At 34.0% G+C, this 18,575-nt stretch overlaps 2 protein-coding genes and 1 long non-coding RNA gene across 3 annotated transcripts; 2 read left to right on the top strand and 1 right to left on the bottom strand.

Annotated features, from left to right (window-relative positions):
* The first annotated feature begins 3,488 nt into the window (after nucleotides 1-3,488).
* Nucleotides 3,489-4,415, top strand: LOC143553436 (uncharacterized). The gene is made up of 3 exons (XR_013138832.1): nucleotides 3,489-3,532; nucleotides 3,798-4,132; nucleotides 4,231-4,415. It is a non-coding gene; the product is annotated as an uncharacterized LOC143553436 (long non-coding RNA).
* A 4,458-nt stretch (nucleotides 4,416-8,873) lies between these two features.
* Nucleotides 8,874-14,492, top strand: LOC143553449 (putative ubiquitin-like-specific protease 2B). Its single transcript, XM_077043450.1, has 15 exons — nucleotides 8,874-9,365; nucleotides 9,449-9,536; nucleotides 9,790-9,839; nucleotides 9,946-10,143; nucleotides 10,465-10,540; nucleotides 10,993-11,104; nucleotides 11,249-11,299; nucleotides 11,392-11,523; nucleotides 11,638-11,838; nucleotides 11,914-11,969; nucleotides 12,049-12,142; nucleotides 12,311-12,401; nucleotides 12,691-12,810; nucleotides 12,893-13,270; nucleotides 13,583-14,492. Exons 1-15 carry the CDS (start codon nucleotides 8,943-8,945, stop codon nucleotides 14,279-14,281), a joined length of 2,769 nt encoding a protein of 922 aa, XP_076899565.1. The 5' UTR covers nucleotides 8,874-8,942; the 3' UTR covers nucleotides 14,282-14,492.
* A 185-nt stretch (nucleotides 14,493-14,677) lies between these two features.
* On the bottom strand, nucleotides 14,678-17,529 carry LOC143553450 (O-fucosyltransferase 31-like). Its single transcript, XM_077043451.1, has 10 exons — nucleotides 17,374-17,529; nucleotides 17,039-17,101; nucleotides 16,655-16,736; nucleotides 16,507-16,577; nucleotides 16,315-16,403; nucleotides 16,037-16,240; nucleotides 15,697-15,934; nucleotides 15,389-15,616; nucleotides 15,098-15,295; nucleotides 14,678-14,999 (listed from the first exon to the last, which is right to left on the bottom strand). The coding sequence occupies exons 1-10, from the start codon at nucleotides 17,500-17,502 to the stop codon at nucleotides 14,787-14,789; spliced, it is 1,515 nt and encodes a 504-aa protein (XP_076899566.1). The 5' UTR covers nucleotides 17,503-17,529; the 3' UTR covers nucleotides 14,678-14,786.
* Between the last annotated feature and the right edge of the window lie 1,046 nt (nucleotides 17,530-18,575).

The raw sequence follows: 18,575 nt of genomic DNA on the forward strand, positions 1-18,575 counted from the left end.
GTACTGCGCGTAAGGACGTCACGTCTCTGAGCATGGTGGGTCCTGCGGATCCAGTTGGTTTCTGCGCAGACGTCTCTCTTCAAGGTGAGTCCTGCGGGTCCAACTGGGCTCTGCTGGGACCTACCTCTTTAGCGGCGAGGATCTTCATGGACTAACTCTAGAGGAACTTCAACGGTTGGAGACATTGCTTGAAGGAGGGCTCACTCGTGTGCTTCGAACAAAGCGTTTATGTTCTTTAATTCGTCTTCAATTCTTGTTCTAGATATTAGCTTCATGGTTATATATATAACACACACATATAAAAATGACCTCACTGATATGAATGAGTAAAATTATTTTGTTAACATGACTGAAAATTAGCTAGCTAGTTAGCTAGACACAATGATCAATGTTGTATACAACCAAATGTATAAATAATAAAGATATTTAGATACCACAAGGAACTAGCTAGTTGAAAAGACTAATCAATGTCAGACTGCACAATCAATAATGTCAACAATATGGATCATGGAGCTCAGGAGATTTTTTCCTTATTTTTGAACAGCCCGTACACTTTTATTAGGACAAAAAAATAACAAAAACCCTTCCTAACAAGAAGGTAGCAAGGGCAGGAACATACAGCACAAAACAACAATAACACAAACAACATCCTCCATCTAGCTCAATCTAAATTTTAATTGTTAACAATATGATTATGATACATGAAGATCAGGAGCATATATTTATGTCTAAGAATTAGATTGTGGTTTCAAGTCAAGTACAAGATAAGATGAAATTTTAAGTGTCAAAAATTTTGTTGTAAAATAATGGTATGTTAGTATGAATTTGTATCAATATAAAAAATACATATTTAATAGTTAAATTTTACAAATATATAAAGATAAAACTTCTTTATATAATAAAAAAAAACTTCAAAAATGTGATGAACTGGGGAACCCCCTTCCTAGTGTTTGATCATTTTCTCCATTTTATGGTTCACCCTCGATATATGTGTATGTGCGCGTGTGGTGTGTGTATGAAATAGGTTAAAAATACGCGCTTATAAGTTTTGAAAGTTTAACCGAAACGTATTTTATAGTATCATCACCCACCTTTTTTACTCAAAATCAACAACATAAACTTTTGGTAATAGAATTCAATTCATCATCATCATCATCATCGTACTCAGTAAATCCCACCGATAGCAAAGTTATGGTAGGGTTTGAGGAGGGTAAGATGTAGACAGCCTTACCTCTACCCCGAAGGAATAGATAGGCTGCTTCCGGTGAGACCCCCGGCTCGATAGTAGTTTTGCATCAAGCCTTGGACATAAGGCACATAACACTCAACCACCGAGACATCAGCCGATTGGTACGTGTACCCTTGTCTTTCGACTATCAGCGCCACCACATGATGCCTGATTAACCTTCCGCCACTTTTAACGTTATTTTCACGAGATTAGTAAAATAACGTCAAAATTAGTGCAATTTCACTTTTGCCCACCCGAGGATTCACACATATATACATTATATGGGCGCATCGCAAGCAGCGCGGTAATAGAATTCAATTGCTAGGTAAAAATTGGGTTAAGTAAACTCCGAGTCATGTTACAACTTTTTTGATATTATATGCCCGTCTACTTACTAAAAATGTAAGTTTTTATGTGTTTGTTTGGTATTGAATTAGTGGGCATGTTTTGATTTTCTTATGGTACTGTTGGTTCTCAGGTTTGTTTTTAGATGTTGGAACAATCCAAATAAACTTTTAGTTTTAAACCCAATATATTTTTAGGTATATTAATTAGCATAGAAAATTTGAATACTAAAAGCTAATAAGGGATTTAAATTATTATTAGTATTGCACGTTAAGTTAGAATATAACGTGTAAAGTTTATGGGGATATAAGAGTTGAAAATTACATTCGTTTAAATATATAAAATAAAGATGTATGGGATCGATACGAATTTAACTAATTAAAGTACAGTCAGATAAGCAAAGCCACAACCGCTAAATTTTACGAACAACCCTAAATAATAATAAAACCACCTACATCTTGTCATTTATTATTGGTTATTTATGTTATGAGTAAATAAGAATATTTTTATTTTAATTTAGCATTGTACCTTTTGTTTTCTGAAATATTTGAAACCTGATTAACCCAGCCTGAAAAAACCGTGAAAGATTTGGGTTAGGTTTCGAATCAAAAGATTTGGGACGCCATATAAAAAAGCTTAGTAAAACGTTGATTACCAATAGGGTTGGTGGTCCATTGCAAAGATAAAACCTTTAAACTATTTTTAGTTGCAAAATGGTCCAAAAATTGTCCAAAGATAAAACTATTTTTTATAAAAATATCTATTTAGTCGCAAAAATGGTCCAGAATTAAATGGTACGAAAATTTTCTAAAAATTAACATTTGTTGCAAAATCCTTTTTAAAGGCACATGTTCAAAAACTAGTTACATACCAAAAGAGAGGTGCAAGTTGAGACCATGTATACGTGGTCCAAAAGAATATATCCGGCCACTATATAGAAACAAACACAATATCCAAGTTTTATCGTATATATAGTTTGATCCATCGACACTATATATTTACTATTTATTTACTTTTGCATTACCAGAAACTATACACTATAAATAAAACAATTAATTTAGTAAAATATTATGGGGTTGGTAGTTAATCAGCAAAGATAAAAAAATCGCCTTTAAGAAAAATAAAACGTGGATTAAACATGGTATTATTACCAAACTAATTGCATAAGATGCACAAATTACATGTATAAACCAATTAATCTAAAAATATACTGTGAAATTCGTTCATGTTAATGATAAATTAGTGAATAAACAACAGTTACAATTGTCGGCCAGAGATCCTTTACGTCACAAGTTACTCCGCCTTCTAAAACACAGGTCCTTCTTACGCTCTGATACCAATTAATGGAATTGGTACCAGGAACACGAACACGGACTCGTTAATTTGGCTAACACCCTAACAATATTATTACTATTGAGAAATTTCACAAAACTCAATTATCCAATTACAATCTCTAAACCCCAAAGCACGGGTATTTATAATCTAACATATCACGTTTAGACTACAACTAGGATTGCTAAATAATAGGACATAATAATTATACTAACAATTAAATCTATGCACATTTAATTGTTTATAATTATCCACTCCATATTTAAATCATGTCACGCCAAGTAACGCCTTGAACCGAAATTCCCAACACTTATAATATTGCTTGGTAATAATAAACCCAAATCATGTTTCTCCAATATTACATATGCAATAAATGGTACAAGAAATGTGAGGTACGTACTTCACTAGCCTCAAAATGAAGAACATATATAATCTCAAATTCAATATCAGATTTGATGCCATGAGGTGCTATCAATGTTAAACAGAGAACTTGATCCTTACAAATAATAAACTACCCTGTCGTAGATATCGTGTAACTTTGTCACAGTTTATGATTCTTGTTTTCTTGTTTCCTTTTTTTTTCAGGATGAACGGATTTCAAACGAGATAGCAAGTCTTCAACAAAAGGTTATAATAAGCGTTTTTAACAACTTAAAACGAAAGATAAAAAATTCCATATGGATTTTATAGTTAAAACTTAATTGGGTTCCTCTAATTTCTAATTGCCAAATATGGATATATCATAACTAAATTTGATTATGGAGCTATAGACAAAATTTATATTAAGTTTGAATCTATAAAGTCAAAGGTTGCCTATTATTTTGAGATAATTATTTTTATAGCATGCATTTAATTCAATGTATTAACTAAAACCTTCTGTTGGCATATATAGGGTGTTCAGTTGATGGAAGAGAACAAGCTCTTGAAACAAGCAAGACTCCTAAATTATTTAAACAAATTAATATTTTTTACTTTACATCATATATAATAAAACTTCTTTATGGTGATTAATCAAATACCTTTAATTTGTTTGCATTTTAATATCTAGATGATGACTTTGATTTCAAATGGCAAGAGGCCACAGACAACGGCTGTTGAGTTGGACAATCAGGTAACCAACCACGACGATCAAGGGCAGTCCTCGGATTCTGTCACTACTAATGTATGCAGTTGCAACAGCGGACCTCCTCCCGAGGACGATTGTTCTGATACCGCTCTTAAACTAGCGTAAGCTCACTAATAATTCATTGCATTTTACATTTTTACCTTTTTTTTTTGAAAAAGTCGATAAATTTTTATGTACATTTATGCTATATATCGATCAGGTTACCCTTTAACTAAAAGGGTGAACCGCGGCCAAGAATGATGATGAGGAAGATGGAGGGTGGCAAATGGTTTGAACAGAATAAGTGTCTTTAAGTGTAATGTCTTTTCTGTTGTTTGAAAACATTCTAAATGACTTTGTAACGTGTGTTATGATCATGGTAGCATGTGTAGTTATTGATCTAAATGCAATTTTGCATTAGAGAAAGATAAATGGTTTGAAATTTTGTGTCCTGAAATGATATGAATAAAGTGTTTAAATACATATATCATGAATTTACTTGAGAAACTGTTACACTTTTAACTTATAGTAACTTATTTTTAAAAGAATAGCAGAAATAGTCCCAGATTCTAAGACACAACGTAGTGGGTGTTGTCGGAGGAGAAGCCCCCTCTAAAGCGCCAGGTTACACCGTTCGGGCGCTTTGGGGTAAAAAATGGATTGGGTGTTTTGTGTGAAACGCCGAATTGTGGGAGTGTTTTTAAAAAGAACCGTTTGATAACGGTTAGTTTCTAAAAAAAGTTATTTATTAAAATCTATACGCTATATGAACCCAACTAATCAAATTATATAAACAAGAGTTTCTCATTCTCTACTAGAAATATTTAACAAATTTAACAAAAAAAATCAACCCTATATGAATCAATTTAACCATTCGATGTTCGGTTTTGGGCAATTTGCATTCAATCAACGCACGAACACCACCCAACTAACTCAACCGAGCACCCCCCCAAGCGAGACGAGCAACCCCTAACTTCTCGGTCGGTGTTAATTTCGACCCGAACATGATGACATACATGCAATATTTAGGGATGCCCAATTTACAAGCCGGTGTTATTAACCAATGGGTGTTGGCATGTCCATGAGCATGCCAGCGACACAAGACGAGACGGTGTCAAAGACGTAACCCGAGCCGGTGACATGCTTGCACGGTCGTGGACCGTGATATTTGAAGACCCGAAATGTTGTATGTGTTTAATATTTTCTTTTTATTTTGTTAATTTTTTTCCCTTAAAGTAATACTAATGGTTACCAATATGTTTTTTTAACATTTTTTTATAGCCAACTATCAAGAATTATGCATATTTTGAAACAAAGTTTGGGATTTTTTTTTCAAATAATGGCAAAGGGGATGAATACCTAAAGAGCATATATATGTTGGGAAAATGGTCGGATATAAATGCCAAATGCCAATTCATTCAGGTGGTTTACCAACGAATTTTTAATGGGTGGGGTAGTGGCGTGAGTGATGCATACATCATTTTGGCGTCATTGATAGGGTACCAAAGTACTTGGAGACCTTTAATTACGTGAAGTGTTGGAAACATCTTTATGATCACCCTAAGTGGAAACATCTTTGTAACCCCTCCACTACACATAGCCTTAGAAGTTAGAACACAATGTAGTTTTACGACTTTTACTTAATTAAATATGTCTAGCCATGTTTCCTTGTTTTGTACTTGATGAACCTTCATGTAAGAAAAAAGACTCACCAGGCTTTAAGATCTAATCAGCTTCGATAGTAAACATTTCATCTAATTCATGAAAAAATAAAATAAAGAAACATAAATGAACAACGACCATATCATGTTAGTATTTTGTCCACCATAATGGGTGCGCTAGCCGGGCGCTTTTCATAAATAGTTTTCAAACCTTACGTAACAAAACAATGCATACCATAATGGGTGTCTTGCAGTAGAAATCTTCCAAGTTTAAACTCTAGTTAAAAAAGCTTATCATAAGCATGTAACACCATCTACTCTCATTGATGTGTGGGTAAAAACACGTGTTTATGGTGCGTAATTTCGTGTGTTTTAGTTAGTTAAATATATCAAACACGAGTACTTTGAGCGCTTCTGTGTTTACATGTGTGCGAAGCTTAACGAAGCTTATTTGAGAAATTTTTGAAAATTTGGAATAATTTGAGATTCTTAATAATAATAATAACTAGTTTTATACCCGTCCGGTGGACGGGCGTTTAATGTCATAATAGCATAACTATTTTTCTTTGCATTCTAAACCAAATATATAATATGTTTAATATAAAAGCTCTTCTTGTTTAAATCACAAGTAAAATGACCGACTATATTAAGAGAAACACAAAGCAATGCAAAGGAGTTTTGAATATGATCAAAACAAAAAGGAAAAAAATCTATATTTAAAGCCCAACTCCATAAATAAAATATACATAGTATAAAATGTGTAAGGAAGTTATATATAATGCAAATTTAAGTTATTCGAATTGGGTTCGAGATACCTAAAATTTGGTCCGAATAAGGACCCTATTCGAATAAATAAAATGAGTTAAATGGGTTAAAACATAATAATAATAATAATAATAATAATAATAATAATAATAATAATAATAACCCCGAAGCCAGTTTTTGTTTGAACCAAAAATCTAGATTACCCTTTGTATAGTTGTATACTTGTGTGTTAACAATCAACCTTTGACTACATTTGTTGCAACATTTACAAAAATTACAGAATTGCCCTTTATTCAAAATGCCCTTGACCCATAAAAAAATTTCTCAATACTTGTAATATGCTTTGAGTACATAAATTTAACTATAAAAATTTGACCAAACTACCACTAACTACAAGTTCCAACATCAGTTTCAAAAACTAACAGCAATAACTGTATTCCTTATCATAATAGCAAAACTAATTTTCTATGAATTTTAAACGGAAACACTAATGCTATCTAATGGCTTCAATAAGACAGTCACCTTCTCAATTTCTTGATTAACCTTGTGTCCAGCACCAACATCAAACACTTTTCTGTTGACACATCTATAAAAGGTTCCATCAAGATTCAAAGAAACCTGAAATTTTCATATAAAATAATGGAGGTGTTAATAAGTGGTAAAAAATAAAAGATAATTTGTTGATTATTGTATCAACTAAAAGATGCAGGAAGAAAAGAGATATAAATGACATTAACCCATACCTTATATAGAAGACCAAGAAGCTTACCATCATGAATTTTTTCTATGTAGCTACTTATTCAGAACTGTAACATTTAACTCAGCTTCAGTATCCTACAAATGCTCGTAAACATGTAATGAAAAATATACTGGCATACCAAATCGAAATGGGTTGAACTTGCCAATAAATAAATGACTATCATCGCAAAGCTGATTTACATACATGGAATAATGCACCATGAACCAAAAAGTTATCCAAAACAGTTTCTTCAAAAACATGCGGTTCTGCATTCCACTGTAACTCATTAGAAAATAATGATATATACATATACCTTGCATTTCATTATGTTAACGATGTTAATAAATACCTGGTTAAGTTAGAAACACGAATCCAACCCTCTGTATCTTATCATGTTAACTATGATAGAGGTATCTAGCAGTTCACCAAACACAATAACCCAATAAGTTTTCTCTCCCGATCTCTGATATTAAAGCAATCGGGAATTGAATATCCATTGAATGAATTAGAACCAGTTGGCAGTAGAATGATGAATATAAATAGTTCCAACTATTGAGAAACCAAGCACATAAGTGAAATGATTAACTTCATTAAAATAATATAAAGTTTACAGAGTGGGAGCTACACTACATCTTCTTATATAAAGCACTTCTCCGAATCCTAGGCTGACCAGCAACGTGGTGAGAACCCTTCAAAAACTGAAAATAACTTAACGTATTTTTGGACTTTAAAGGGTCTAGATAGTGATCTAATGGCTGTAATTGTTTGTGGAACAATATATTATATAATAATAATAATAATAATAATAATAATGAAGGCAGTGAAGTCAATTATCCCAAACAGGTTTCACTTTCCTAATAAACTCTTGTTCGATCATTCTATCAATCAAAAGTGTCCGATGAAACCCTAATTTTGCTATCGTTGGTTGGTGGCGTATGTATGTATAATAATAGTAATATTAACGTCTTCTTCGATTGATTTGAAGACGCTACTGGAATAACGATGGAACACTCTTCCAACAATGACAACCATCATCATCATCATCACACAACAGGTACCTTACCTCTACGCTTTCAATTCCAATTCATATTTTTATTCAATTCCATTAACTATCATTATTGTTAGGGTTTCAGTTCTATGTTTTATTATTATTATTAGGGTTTCATAAAGTCTATGACTTTGCATTCCAATATCAGCAACCAAAGCAAATACACACTGACTTCACATAGATAGATATACGAACACCAAACGTTACATGATCATACTTTTATCAAATATAATACTAGAGCTCGAACTCGAAGGTAGCTCAACTAGGCTCGACCTTGATTTTGATGTTGAACGACCCGAGCTCGGGTCGATTTTGGCTCGGTTACAAAAATGAATCAACTCAGCTTAGGTTGTTTCAAATCAAGTTTGAGCCTTTTGAACAGCCCTACTTTTAGTTTAAAGTTCCAATAGGGTTTAGTTTTTTTTTAAAATAATAAATCTGTCATGTTGTTCTGTTTTGGTGAGCTAATCAGTTATATTCAATAGAGACGGTTGGTTTTCGTGCATTTTGAGCTAGCTTATGGCTTCTCTATTTTCATATATTCATGCTAGCTATGACTGTTGATGTTTTTTTGGGTGGAATTTTTGTGTTTTCTATGTTTCAGTATTGATACAGTCAACGTTTACCTTATTTTTTTTAATGGTTGATTGTTACTTTATTCAGATGAGGTTACATTTACAGAACAGTTCACTCAATCCAATTCAGACAAGCCCGAATCTATGGCGATCGCAGATTCAGTTGTTGATGTTAAGATTGTCCATGAGCTGTTTCAATCTCCTGCAGAACCTATAACTGATTTTGGCAAGCCCGAACCTATGGCGATCGCAGATTCAGTTGATGATGTTAAGGCTGTCCATGAGCTGTTTCAATCTCCTGCAGAACCTATAACTGATTCTTACAAGCCCGAACCTATGGCGATCGCAGATTCAGTTGATGATGTTAAGGCTGTCCATGAGCTGTGTCAATCTCCTGCAGAACCTATAACTGATTCTTACAAGCCCGAACCTATGACGATCACAGGTTCAGTTGATGATGTTAAGGTTGTTCATGAGCTGTTTCAATCTCCTGCAGAACCTAAAACTGATTTTTCTGGACCAGATGTTAATGCTTCTCCTAACAGCGAGTTAAAATCATCAGAACCTGTATGTTCAAATTGCTATTTATTGAATATTATCTTAAAAGAGAAATCTTGGAGCTTTCTAACTTATAAGCGATGTGGTTGTAGGATGCGGAAACTGATTTGAATTTGTATGAACACAAAATACTGTATCAGAGATCAGAGCCAACTTGTTCTGACATTGCAGAAAATGATGGTACTTTTCGCCTTTTATGTGTTAATGGTTTGGAATTTCAGAATCTATTGTAGTCAGTTTTTCATTTGTTATTACAGAACTTAATTTCTACTTGATGAATTTTTGAAGAGTTTTGGTCTTGTGCCAAAAGTAAGAACTTTGAAGTTCCTCTAGTTATTCAAGAAGGTTTTTACATGGACGTTTGGGGCTGTGTTTTACTGGTTGAGTAGACCCTTTATATATTCACTAAAGTGTTACACCTTTTTCTGTCCAGGCATCTTTTGTGGACCATCTTCAGATAATTGCACAGGCGAGTTGGAAATGGTGAGCACTTTCATGATGCGCATGCTTTGGTGTCTAGTATCGCTATGTGTATTTGTTTTTTTTTTAATTATATTGTATTTTTACTGTTCTTTTTAACTTTATACAGGAGAATGAAGATTTAGCAGTCGTATTTTATCCTGATCATATGGTGTACCGTGGTAGTTATTGTACAGATTGTGTTTTAACCTTCACTAGCAGTTGCATAAAGATAGAAGGCTCAGCATTTAGTGATGACGACATCACCTTGAGATTGCAGTGGGGTGTGCAGGATATACTTAGCTTCAAATCTCAGATGTATGAGCTGGTAAGTCCACTTTTAAGTTTTAAAAGTTAAACATCTTGAAAACGCTTGTCTCACTAGTCATAAGGGTGTGCTTGGTTTGGGGTTCAGAATTGAGAGAATGGGGATGATAGTGATAGATATTGTTTGTTTAGTGGCTATGGGTTCGAAAAAGTCATGAAATGTGATGAAATGTGGTTACGGGTTACAAAAAACATTCTTTTTAAAGTACCATGCCTTTTTTTCTCTCATCTTTTTATTTCAAACCTGCACCTATTCCAATCTCATTTACAAACCATTCACAAGCTAAGTTTTTATATATTGTTACACCTTGAAATTATGCAGGCTGGGATGGCAATGGTGACAATTCATGTACATACGGAGGATACAATACAAGCTGTAAATGGTGAATCTACTTCAGGTTATATTTGCTATACCTTTTGTGCTGCTATTTTCATATTGTTTGACATGTCCACTTCAATTTTATCTAAGTTCAGTACGGCTTTGGTTGCAAATAGGTTTTTTAGTAATGCTACCTAATTGCACTGGAATGATACTATTCTATAAATATTGTTTCAAATACCAAGATTTGAATAGCATGGGTTTCACCCTATAACAATTGCTGTTTTTGGCTTCTTACATATATCAATATATGAAATGAATGATATTCACATTTCACGGTACCTCTTCAAATGGTTTGACTTTCTAGTAGAATGTTTTGAATGTATCACAGTACATTAAATTCTAGAAAAAGTGGGTGAAAGCTTATACCTTTAGAAAACTGAGAGTCAAGGGTGAATTGATCATATATTAATGCGAATGATATGCTCTGTTCTCCATTCCTCAACAGCTCAACTAAATACTTTTTTTCAGGCGATGAGATAAAGTTTGCAATTATTGGCAACAACTGGTATGGGAGACAGGAAGCAGTCACATATTTGAATGACAAATACAAAACTTTATGGAGTAGTATGCTTGAGTCAGAGTGAGTTCTTTAGTTCTTTAACTTGATATAGTAGTATACTATGTTTGGTTGTGGGAGTTCTTTTTTCATTATATTGGTTGTTTAAATTATGATTTAATTAACTAGCCAACTTTCATATGGTGACGATATTTGGTGCTGCTGCAGGGAATCCGTCAACAGGGACATCCAAGCATCTCTTACAAAGTATTTTCCCAAGTAAGTGAACTAATTGTAACCTTTTTATTTCTTTTTGAACAATGTTGGTGATGTAACTTTAATGAATTTTTCATTGCTTTGGACATATGTAGCTTTGATCAGCCTTTTGAAGATGTTATTTATCCAAAAGGGGACGTTGATGCTGTTTCTATTAGTAAAAGAGACGTTGATTTGCTTCTACCAGACACGTTTGTCAATGATACTGTCATTGACTTCTATATTAAGTATGAACATTTGCACCTCTTTTACTGACTGTTTGGCTGTTATATTTATGGCGATCCACTTAACAAGTTTATGTTCCTCACTAACAAACGTTAAAACTTCTTAACTTATGACAGATACTTGAAGGACAGAATAAAGCCTGAGGAGAAACACAGGTTTCATTTTTTTAATAGTTTTTTCTTCCGCAAGCTAGCTGACCCAGAAAAAGGTCCCCTTGACGCATCTGAAGGGAAGGTGGCTTTTCAACGTGTAAAAAAGTGGACAAGAAAAGTCAACCTTTTTGAGAAAGACTATGTTTTTATTCCTGTAAATTATGGGCAAGTTGCTAAACTTCTAAATCTTTTTTCTTTAGGAAATTCATTTTATAACACTAAGAACTTACTTTTTTACAGCTATCATTGGAGTCTTCTTGTATTGTGTCATCTTGGGGAAGTGGCCACATGCAAAGGTAAGTTTTTTATCTATTTAGATATTTTTAACATATAATTTAATGAATATTCGAGTTTTAATGTTGTTTTTTCGTTTAGACGAAGATGTGACCAAATTGAAAAAAGTGCCATGTGTTCTGCATATGGATTCTATCAGAGGCACTCATACTGGCCTGAAAGATCTTATGCAAAGGTAACACAATAATTTTTTGAATCATAAATTTTAGTTTAAAATGCATACAAAACTGATGAGTATGACAGTCTAAACTAAACAATCATGATTTTTATTTTATTTTTTTATTTTGGAGAAAAAATTGTGTGATTGAACATTTATGGTTTACATTTGGATATTTTAATGTAGTTACCTTAAAGAAGAGTGGAAAGCGAGGCAGCAAGAAGCATCTGAAGATATTGTCTCAAGATTCGATGATATGCGCTTCATTTCACTTGAGGTATAAGTATAACATATGGGTTTTTTTAATTCAATATAGCTGTTTTTTAATCCCTTTAAAACAAAGGGCTAGACCAGTATAGTTTTTTTAAAAATAAATATATAACAGTATTTATGCCAATTTGGTTTTCTGTAACATGAACGCTTGCCAAACTTTGGTTTGCATTTTTTAGAAACAGAAAACATAAGTATACCCAAACGAGATCTTGTAACACATACATTTCACTAAATGTTTTAATAGCTTTCCGTTGGTATGGACGTTGGATTCTGAAATTGTGTTGTTTGTGCAGTTACCGCAGCAGCCAAATTCATCAGACTGTGGTCTATTCTTGCTCCATTATGTAGAGCTTTTCTTGGAGCAAGCTCCACTTTGTTTCAATCCATTTCATATAACAAATAGTGAAAATTTTGTAAGTAAACTACCTCCTTATTCTCTCTATCTCAAGATTATTATTATTATTATTAATATTATTATAAATTACTTTTTGTCAGCTAAGTGCGGATTGGTTTCTACCTGCTGAAGCATCCCTCAAAAGGACGGTTGTTCAGAGACTAGTCTATGATATTCTAGAACAACCTGCTCCTCCATCCATGGCTGCCAATGAAGATAATAATATCCAACAAAAAACTGCTGTAAATTTCTTTGCAGAAAGGTGCAATCCTTCAACGGTTTGTCAAAGTTCTCAAGATCAGAGAATTGAAATCTCTCTATTGCCGTCATTATCTATGGCAAATGAACCATGTTTCGTGGGTCCTACAGAATCTTATAAACCAGCGTCTGAACCAGGATCATTTCTTGGCATGCAATTCCCGTCATTCAACGAGTCGATGTTTGATGGGTACAAGAGTTCTTTAATCTCACCAATCCAGGTATTTTCTGTAATCCCATTTCCGTGTATATTATACGTATTGAACGGGTTGTGACACTATTTATACATTTAATTTGAATTTCTATTCTTTATTAGTTTTATATATGACTACAAAATTGTATTATAAGTAATGGGGAAAGTTAATGTACAAATTATATAAACGTGCTAACTGTCAAATCAAATAGTGTAATTATATTTACAAGTTTACACTACACTATAAATGTTGTATATAATTACACTACTTGATGCTCACAGTTAGCACATTTCCGTTTGATTTTTATTTTTATTTTTACTTGTTGGTTACTTGAAACAGGAAGATGCAGAAAATGGGGGACAATATATTTATTCTTCGACAGAAATTGACCTCCAACAAGACAACGAAATATCACCCGACATCCCATATACATCTCTAGATTTCAAAAGCAGGGAATCTTGGCATCAGAACGGCAATATTGAAACATCACCACAAACATCAATATCAGGGTGTGAAGAATCATTGGAAGTCATCAATGGAAATAATCAAAGTGATCAACCATTAGTTGAACCTGTTAATGTGCTTGATGATAATGATAATGATAATGGTGATCAAATTAGTCAACCGAGATCACCATTAATGGACCTTGCTGAGATGCTTGATAATGATAATGGTAATCAAATTGATCAACCAAGATCACCTTTAATGGACCCTGTTGAGATGCGTCATAACTATAATAAGGGATCACTAAAGGAGCCTGTTGAGATGTTTCACGATAATGGTAATGGTAATCAAGGTGATCAACCGAGATCACCATTAATGGGGCTTGTTGAGGTGCTTGATGGCAATGGTAATAGTAACAGTAACGGTAATGGTAATGATGGCGGTCTCACTTTATCTTCTAACTTTTTTGAAATGCAAGTCGATGGGCCCACGGGTTTTGATGGTGCACCGGGGTTGGAATCAGATGTTGAGCATCCCACGAAAAAGATGAGGATGACTGAATCGCTTCTTGAAGGTGGGCCCACATGTAGTTGAATATAGTTTCGTGACGGATTTATGTTGGGAGTCATGTAGAAATTTAAATGAGCAAAACCCGACTCATATTTCGTTGGTATTTATACTTTTGTTACGTTTGTCTTTTTTATCCAGTGTTCGAGTTATGGGGGATTTTCGTTAAGAATAAGATTGTTAGTCTTTTGAATGATTTAATGGTTGGATTTTATATGGTGTTTAAAGGATGATGATATTATTATTATAAATTATATATGGTGACTTAGGTAAGTATGAACTTTTAAAGTGTTTTGGTTTTGCGTTATATGAAGTGAACAATTTATGCAATAATAACAAAACAAGGGAATTATAGATAAGGTACAAAAGAATCACACTTGAAATATAAATCTAAAAACTTTATACAAAATTATGGTATACCGCCCTGCATTAGCTGCATTGATGTATATTGTGTTACAATATGAGATCATATGATTCCGAGACTACAATTAATGAAAGAAAATATAAAAACAGCATGCCTTCACAAGAACGGTTAATGTTGTCGACACATGCAATCGGGTATAGGATATGTGTATATGGATTGTGTTTCTTTTCTCAGCCTAAGTTGACCCTGCCTGTTTTTATGCCCGTTTACGACAGCCTGCTGAAACTCGGGCCACTCGATGGTTTCATTAAGAAAAAGCTGGCTCAAGAGCACCATGTTTGGTTTAATTGTCTTCATGTTTTTGTATGCTCGATATCCTAGCTGGAAAACAAGCACCAAATACGGTTTTTTAGTTTCTTGTCTAAAGAAACAACTATCTTTTATTATTTGAGGTAAAGCATGCACACATAGTTACATACCATTGCGTTGTGCATATTGCCTGGAGAAGCAGAAATGAAGATGTCTGTGCGCATGCTAACGTAATAATCAACAGCAGCTGATAAAGATGCCTTATTTTCAACTTGAGCCCGTTCTTCATCCGATGCAAGACTTTTTTTATCCTCCATAAGCGGAAACAGTTTGCACAGTGTAGAGATCCTTGCTTCTCCACCATATACCTTTAAAAAAAAATTGTTAACCTTCAATTGTTTTTTTAAGTAATTGACATGTTAAAAAAAGTTTCTTTATAAGATGGGCCGGATTATAAATACCTTGTGGGATGCGAGATAGAGACGTGTATTGTTGTTGAAGCCCAAAGCTCTCAATAGCAGTCCGATCTCTTCAGGAGTAAGCGGACACCGTCCTTGTTGTCTCAGCTCCTCATTACTGAACTGAGTTTTCATGACTCGGCCCTGCCAAATTACTTGACGGTATTTTGCAAGAGCCAGCTTTTCAGCTTTACCACCACCAAAATCACACGCTGAATGTGCAGCCATATCCTACCCAATAATAAAAATTTGAGTTAAATACGGTTTACATCCTAAAAGATAGTGACAAAATAATAAGAAAAGAAAGATACTTTGTCAAAGCGAAGATGTAAAACAATAAATTTTCCACTTCCCGTTTCATCCTTTGCTCCTTTGTTTGTACCATGAGAGTTTCTAAGGCGTTGGACCAGGTTGTCACCTAGTGTCCTGATGTGAGGAACAAAAACTAATGCTTGGAAGTTAACCTTACATCTTAGAAGCTGGATCTCTTTAGGGACGTTATCAAAAGCTAAACGATGCGAGAATGGCGCAATAGCAACAATTCCATAACTGAAACAATATAATCAAAGTAAACAAAATTTGAAAAAGATAATCAATGACAAGGCACAAACCTTTTAATATGTTGTGAAAAATTAAACAATAACCACGAACCTATCTAGCATAGGGAGCACATTTTCCAGATACCAATTAGAAGAAGCATGAACAGGTGCGGTTTTGATTCTAGTAGGTCGTATGCCCGTGCCATAATACTCCCTTGTACTCCATGAATACATGCTGGGAAGCTCTTTAACTATGGAGACTTCATCGTGCAATACCTCAATAAAATGATCGACATCAAATATATCGGTAAAAGAACTGCAAAGTAAATATAACATTTTACCAGCGGATGGGATGTTACAAAATCTTAAAATCAGGAAAATCCATGATACCTTGAATCTTGCCAGACAGGATTTACTTCAAGGTGCGGTATAACTAGGGTTGCGTTTAAGATCTTAGCAACAGCAACTGCATCACATATCTATCCGAGGAAATAAAAAGATTTTAAGAAATAAAACAGGGAAAACAAACAAATGGATAAAAAAACAAAAAATTGTATGTTCAGGAGATAAGAGAGCACGTACCCCCATTCGCTGTTGGTTCAACCCTCCGTCTAGAAACACCTGAATATATCCCCGAGATTTTTCTGGATTGACTTGAAAAAACAAAAATGGGTTTCAGTTAATATATGATTACACTTGAATATATAAATAACAAGTTTAAGAGTCTCACATGGAACACCAGGAGAGTCGAGACAAGGTTTCCATCCTTGATCAACCAAAGGAGACCAAATATCCAACTGTTGTTTCTCAGACTGGGCATAAAACAGTATCATATCAAATTACACATACAATAAAGGTTTTTCCGCATAAAACACCAACAAACTTTCAATTTTGTCCTGTTTTTGTCAATCTAATTGTTTTTTTCTAACATATGAGTCATTAAAATATGGTTTTGTCCCCTTTGGGTACTTTAATGATAACCTGAACGGGACCTTTAATGACTCGAATGTACAAAAATACAATGACTAAAACAGTACATGAGTAAAAGTAGACTATTTTTGTTTCTGCAACATATGAAATTCATTCATAAATGAGAAAGTTAGCAGCTACTCACAATATTTTGATGCAACGCGCCCTCTAATAGACGGGTGTGCTTAGCACTCGGAGCATTCCATTCCTACAATAAGAAAGAAGTCGCGTAAATCACTTGACATAAAATGAAAAAAGTAGCAAATAAAGATGTTCTAAGCAGTTAAAAGTTGGCAGTAGTTGCAGTGATCTACATAAACTAAAAGGATTGTACTTAATAATAATAATAATAATAATAATAATAATAATAATAAGTATAATGAGTATCATAATGATTTCAATTAACCAAATTTAAAGCTAAAATAATAAGTTTAAAAATGAAAACTAAACCCTAATTATGAACCAATTATACAAATTTACCGAGAACAACGAAGGATAAGCCCGGCCTAAGGGATGGAAGAGATTAGGGCAGAAATTGGGGAGAATAATAAGGAATATTCCGGCGAATGCAGCTCTCTGTGATTGTGATTGCAAGTACTCAACCTTCATCTTCTTTCTTCAATTCAATTCAATTGATATGCATATGCATATGTATGCTAGTTAGGGTTTCAGTGATCAGTTTGAGAATTAATATTAATTGGTTGGATCAAATCAAGATCTTCTTGTTTGTTTCCCATTACTTTTTCTATAATCAGCTCGGGTTCGACTCGTTTATTTTTCTTTTTTAGAACGATAGACTTTGTTTATGTACTGGTGACCGCCGTTAACCCCACTCTAACCGAACTATGTTGTTTTAGTGGCTTCAAAGTTTGGTTTTAGCCTTCCACTGCGGAACCATACCGCCGGTTGTCATTTGACAGCCCGGGTAGGTTCGGGATTTAACAGACAACCTCGCAAGGCATAACTCAAGTCATTCATTACCATATTCACTCAAAGTGACACGAGTGAGGATCAAACTTCGGTCTCTACTGGATAACCTAGTCCTTACTACCACTAGGTGGTAGGACACAAGTATGAGATTGATTCGTGTATTATATATACGTTTTGATTACTTATTTATTATTTTTTATATATTTTTGAGAGAAAAAATTAATGAGAACGCGAGCTCGTGTAATACCTTAAACGAGCCAAAACTTGGCTCGAGCTTGGGTATGAAGTGTGAAATCAGTAAATATAAGGTCAAAAGTGGTAAAACTTAAATATACACAAGGTTCGTTAAGGGACGACGAACTTCAGTACAAGGCTCAAGCTCAGATTCAGACACGATAACTAAACGAGCTTTATTTGAGACTCTGACTCAACTCAAGTTTTCATCAATCCGAGCTTGATTAATTCATAAACGGCTCGGCTCATTTACACCACGTGAAAATATATAAAAAGTGGTTAAATCAAGGTAGAATATTTTTATGGATTAGAATTGTTGTGTGCTAGCTAGAACTAGCTAGTTAAAGCACCACAACACTACTAGGTAGGTTGCGAGGCTTTAAGTAACCAACATTTAACTAGCGTGTTGCGGGTTAACTAAAGTTAAACATAACAAAAAATAAACAAATAAAAAAAAGTTTGATTGATTGTTATGGGGTGGACCCCACCCATTACTGAATATAGCGTTAAGGGGCTAC

This window comes from Bidens hawaiensis, unplaced genomic scaffold (assembly GCF_021521415.1).
Source record: "Bidens hawaiensis isolate Kalapana, Puna unplaced genomic scaffold, B.hawaiensis_p1.1 tig00017238_1, whole genome shotgun sequence".
NCBI lineage: Eukaryota > Viridiplantae > Streptophyta > Magnoliopsida > Asterales > Asteraceae > Bidens > Bidens hawaiensis.

What these genes read in the sequence shown, in the direction of transcription:
- LOC143553449 (XM_077043450.1), top strand. Translation starts at nt 8,943, where the DNA reads ATGGCGATCGCAGATTCAGTTGTTGATGTTAAGATTGTCCATGAGCTG. An exon ending in GCACAGGCGAGTTGGAAATG is followed by an intron (nt 9,840 to 9,945) that starts GTGAGCACTTTC and finishes AACTTTATACAG; the next exon opens with GAGAATGAAGATTTAGCAGT. An exon ending in GTCATTGACTTCTATATTAA is followed by an intron (nt 11,524 to 11,637) that starts GTATGAACATTT and finishes AACTTATGACAG; the next exon opens with ATACTTGAAGGACAGAATAA.
- LOC143553450 (XM_077043451.1), bottom strand. Translation starts at nt 17,502, where the DNA reads ATGAAGGTTGAGTACTTGCAATCACAATCACAGAGAGCTGCATTCGCC. An exon ending in CCTGTCTGGCAAGATTCAAG is followed by an intron (nt 16,241 to 16,314) that starts GTATCATGGATT and finishes TTTACTTTGCAG; the next exon opens with TTCTTTTACCGATATATTTG. An exon ending in TACATCTTCGCTTTGACAAA is followed by an intron (nt 15,617 to 15,696) that starts GTATCTTTCTTT and finishes ATTATTGGGTAG; the next exon opens with GATATGGCTGCACATTCAGC.